The 4,428-nt window shown below is 32.3% G+C and overlaps 1 protein-coding gene across 1 annotated transcript; it reads right to left on the bottom strand.

Moving 5' to 3' along the window:
• Positions 1-240: 240 nt before the first annotated feature.
• LOC147065436 (uncharacterized) lies at positions 241-4,188 on the bottom strand. The gene is made up of 2 exons (XM_085956739.1): positions 4,001-4,188; positions 241-2,101 (listed from the first exon to the last, which is right to left on the bottom strand). Exon 2 carries the CDS (start codon positions 2,037-2,039, stop codon positions 873-875), a length of 1,167 nt encoding a protein of 388 aa, XP_085812865.1. The 5' UTR covers positions 2,040-2,101; positions 4,001-4,188; the 3' UTR covers positions 241-872.
• Between the last annotated feature and the right edge of the window lie 240 nt (positions 4,189-4,428).

The raw sequence follows: 4,428 nt of genomic DNA on the forward strand, positions 1-4,428 counted from the left end.
AACATAGTTTATCAAAAAGTGTTTTGGCATATTATGCTGTTTTACTTTTCAAATCCCTTGCTACCTATATATATTTTATAAAACATGTGAATTAATCATGTAGCACCAAGTCAACCATCCTTTGGTAAGTTTTTATTTAAGTTTGATGAAATTGAAATATTTCAACAAGGAAAGTAAATGATTGGGTATTTATTATCAATAGTGTGAGTGACAGGTTACAGAAATAAATAAAAGACTATTGACTTGTCATTATTTTAAGTTTTATTTCTATCTTATAAAAACAATTATGCACAACTACCTTATCATGACAATAATTGATTCAAAACATGTTTATAGGTATATATAATTATTTCTAATAATAACTGTGTTGGGTGCCGTTCGCATTTGGACATAATTCCTACTAATTAAATATTATTTAACAAAGACAGATATGGTGAAACTAATCTATATAAATAGTAATTTAATTTAAAATTTTATTTAATTACCTCTACTGAGATTTGGAGAAATGTGGTTTATGACTTATTATTGCTTTTTTACTATTCTGTTTGACTACTGGAATTAGTATTAAAAATGTATATTATATATACCTTTGTTATGGAAAACAATGTCTATTAAAAATAACATAATATGTATTTTTAAAATAGGCGTCGAGGTGATGAGGCGATCTTCCATTATAACATAGAAGACACTCAAAAAATAGAACATTGTGCATTGCGTACATATCACAATATGCACTTTACGATTCGATAATTCAAACTTTAAATACGTTCAGTAAAATAAAAGCAAATTTTAGAGCGTTACTCCAATGTCCATGAATAATTTTCTTGAACATCACTCTAAGTATCAAACTTGGTTATTAAGGAAGAGAGTTACTAAATTAAATCTGAATCAGTAATATTAGACGTGATCCATTTTCGTAACCAAGTTTGAGTGAGTATAGCATAATCGTCGATAGGCGGAATATGGCTTAAGGATACAAAGGAGGGGCGTGGTTGTATTCTGAGTGTGGTCCTGAGAGCCGTCCCTACGGCCGGAAGGCCGCCTGTGCCTTCAACAATACCCGCAGACCAGAGCAAGCTGCGGCCCTCCGCCCAAACTGACAATGATTGCCAATTTTTCCAAGTACTACCGAAGGAGTCGCCGTTCATCAGACAACATGTGAAGAAACCGTCGAACTTGGCCTGCCTGATATGGGACGTGTGCTCTTCGTCCTGCATCTGGCCTAATACAATGGAATCGGTTCCCGTATTTCTTATTGTAAATCTGCCATTCGGAGACAAGACTTCCAACCATTCACTGGCCGGCAGTGCAAATGAATTAATAACGTATATCACTGGCCTTGATTCGGTTTTGCCGTTTCTCTGTATTTTATATATGGCCTCTTGTGTTCCGTAAGTTGAAATAAAAATTCGCATATCTCGTCGAATCGACATGACATTGCGCTTCAGATACTCTTTTATAGCGATGGACACTTTGATTCCGTATTTAGGGGCCAAACGGAAGAGCTCTCTCAGCGTTTGATGAATACGGTTGGTTTGAGACATGAGTGAAGCCGATAAACGAGGGCAGATCACAAACAGAACTCCGGCTCCCGCGGCTCGGGCCGTTTTTAAATTCAACTCCACTAAATTGTCAGTGTGGGTCTGATTAGACAGTGTACTTGTATTCCAGAATTTGGCTGACTTCTTATCTACTTTTTTTAAGTACTCCGAATAGAATAAATGAACGCGATCGTCAATCAGAATCTTTTTAGCTAAATAGTTTTCGTAAAGATTTCTCGATGACATTCTTTCGGTCATCTTTGACAGTTTCCTTTTCATAATATCAGAGTGAACTTTCAACGCGTCATACTTTTCAATTGTTATATTTTGTTTTGATTTCATTAAAAGAATTAAAGGTGTCGGTGTAGTGGTGGTGGTGGAACTGATATACTCCAAAGTGATGCTCGGATAAGAAAATACAGAGAGTAGAATACATACTAGATAAACCACCCCCGCAAATAAACACAACAACAGTAGCTTTTTCCGTAACAAATACATTTTGCCTACTTGTCAATTAATTCAGTTCATCACAAATAATTCATTTAGCTTCCACTGAAGACCTAAAATAAAAAAAAAACAGAATTACTGATTCATACTGAACAAAAAACTGAACATAGTACTGTTATCCATCTGTATTATTTATTTATCTTGATACATCTCGGACGTGTCTCAGTGTTGATGTGCGGTTTATAGATGCTGTGGATATGGTGCATTCCTAAATTATTTTATCCATTAAAAATATATTCCATCCATCCAATATGTAGTTAAATCCATAAGATTAGAAACATTCATTTAGTATAAAATGTAGAAATAAGCAAATATTATCATAATAATATTATACAGTGATTATAATATGTAAAGATAAGTATTATCTATAAATATTAAACCTATTTTGTGTTGTACTAATTGTGATGTCGTATTGACGAGACATGAATAAAATCTGTCAACACAACGTTTACAGCCGTACATTCTACAAAATGCTAATGTGCAAGTGCACATCGCCACGGCCGCATGCAGTATAGCTATAAAACACATTAACGTATGCGCTTTCTTCATGCAAAACTTTTGATCCGCGGATGCTCGGGTGTTGCACATATGGATGGAAGAATTTGATGCACGTACAAATTGTTCACGCGGTCCGGCCGGCCATAGTGACAGTGTGATACGCATGCAATTATTATGTGTGAAATTACATTTATTCATTATGTGCTATTAGTTTCATTCATATGATATATTTATACCTATAAGTAATAATTTTATTTACTTTTTTACAAAATCAAAATGGTTTGGTGTATAAAAATAGAAATAGTTTTTGTAACTTATATCAATTATAAATAGTGTTATTTTCCTAAATACATACATATATTCCACATAAATTCTCGGTATATAAATACCAGTGGCGAAAGGTGGAGGTAGGCTGTTTATATCCGACATAAATAGTGCACGCTATACTTTATCAGTCATACAGATTTATTTTTATTGAACTACTTAAGAATACAATTATTTTCAGATGGTGTTGGTTAATTTGTAAAATTCAATTAAACCCTGCCTAAGCTAAAACATAATAGTTTTGGTATGCTATGGATGATCCAACAAAATAGTGCCCATTTTTTCATTCATACTTATTTGTTTTCGTTGAATTAACAACACATAGTACACATGGTGTTGGTTAGTTTTTTTAAATTCATTAGCCCTGCCTGACCAAACCATAATAGATAAAAAACATTATTCTCTCTATAATATATCCAAAATTATTTACGATATAATGACATAATTTAAGATAAATGAACATTTTTTGACTATGGCTTGGTTGTTGAATTTTAAAAACTAACCAACATCATCTGTAAACTGTAATCTTAGTTCAATGAAAACAGATACGTATGACTGACAAAGTTAATTGTGCACTATTTATGTGGGATCTTACAAAACCACTTATAATGAAGAGCCTGCTTGGCATCACCGTAAGCCACTGCTATTTATATAATAATTTATTTATTGTGATTGGAATTTTATTGCATACATAGGAGGTAATGGAAGTGAAAAAGTGTTTTAAGTATTGATTTTGAAACAGGCATATAGGTATATTTTCCTAATATAATTGTAGGAACATATTTTTTACCAGAGTGTATCATTCTCAAACAACGTTTCCCATATAATTTTACGTGGATTAATATCATTTTACTGATCTATGTCTTAAATTGTGGGTTAAATGTTCGTCCTATCACACTAATAACTTCATTAAATATCAATACGAAAAAATATTTCATCGAATAACAGTCATGTTTTTCTTCCATTCATTCAACCAAATTGAAAATCACAAATGCACTATACACTTAAATAGATCAATCTTGATTATAAACAATACTGATTTATGATCACTTTATAACCTCACGAAGAAAATATTCTCTATATTCGTACATATTATAATTCACGTAAATAATAGAAATGACCAAACTTACAATCCAATTATACAGCTCACTTATTACCATCGAAGAGGTCCAATTATATTATGGTTTCGCTTGTTGTTTTGGGGCCATGGTTTATGTAATGTACTCACATGTTTCATTCAAATAAATATCAATTTCAACTATTTACGATATTATTATTAAACTGACAGATTTAAACGTCAACTTATCGGCGCTCTAGGTTCCATAGACAAATCATACACTAATATATGAGTCCAGTGCTGCCATCTTTTCAAAGTAGAATTATAGTACAGAGCCTCCAAAATTATAGTATTTGGGGAAAAAATATAGTATGCGTTGTCATATTCTGTTAAAAATGTATAGGTTTTTGTTTCTCAGAAACCAGACCCATTTTTATTTAGGTACCTACGTCTTCCGACCAAAAATTTTTGCCAAAGAATTCAATAAATTTCATTTTAAAC

This window comes from Rhyacophila brunnea, unplaced genomic scaffold (assembly GCF_057557595.1).
Source record: "Rhyacophila brunnea isolate RB1 unplaced genomic scaffold, BYU_Rbru_1.0 scaffold_6, whole genome shotgun sequence".
NCBI classification, from domain to species: Eukaryota; Metazoa; Arthropoda; class Insecta; order Trichoptera; family Rhyacophilidae; genus Rhyacophila; species Rhyacophila brunnea.

Excerpts from the sequence above, each read along its gene's own strand:
- LOC147065436 (XM_085956739.1), bottom strand. The coding sequence starts at position 2,039 with ATGTATTTGTTACGGAAAAAGCTACTGTTGTTGTGTTTATTTGCGGGG.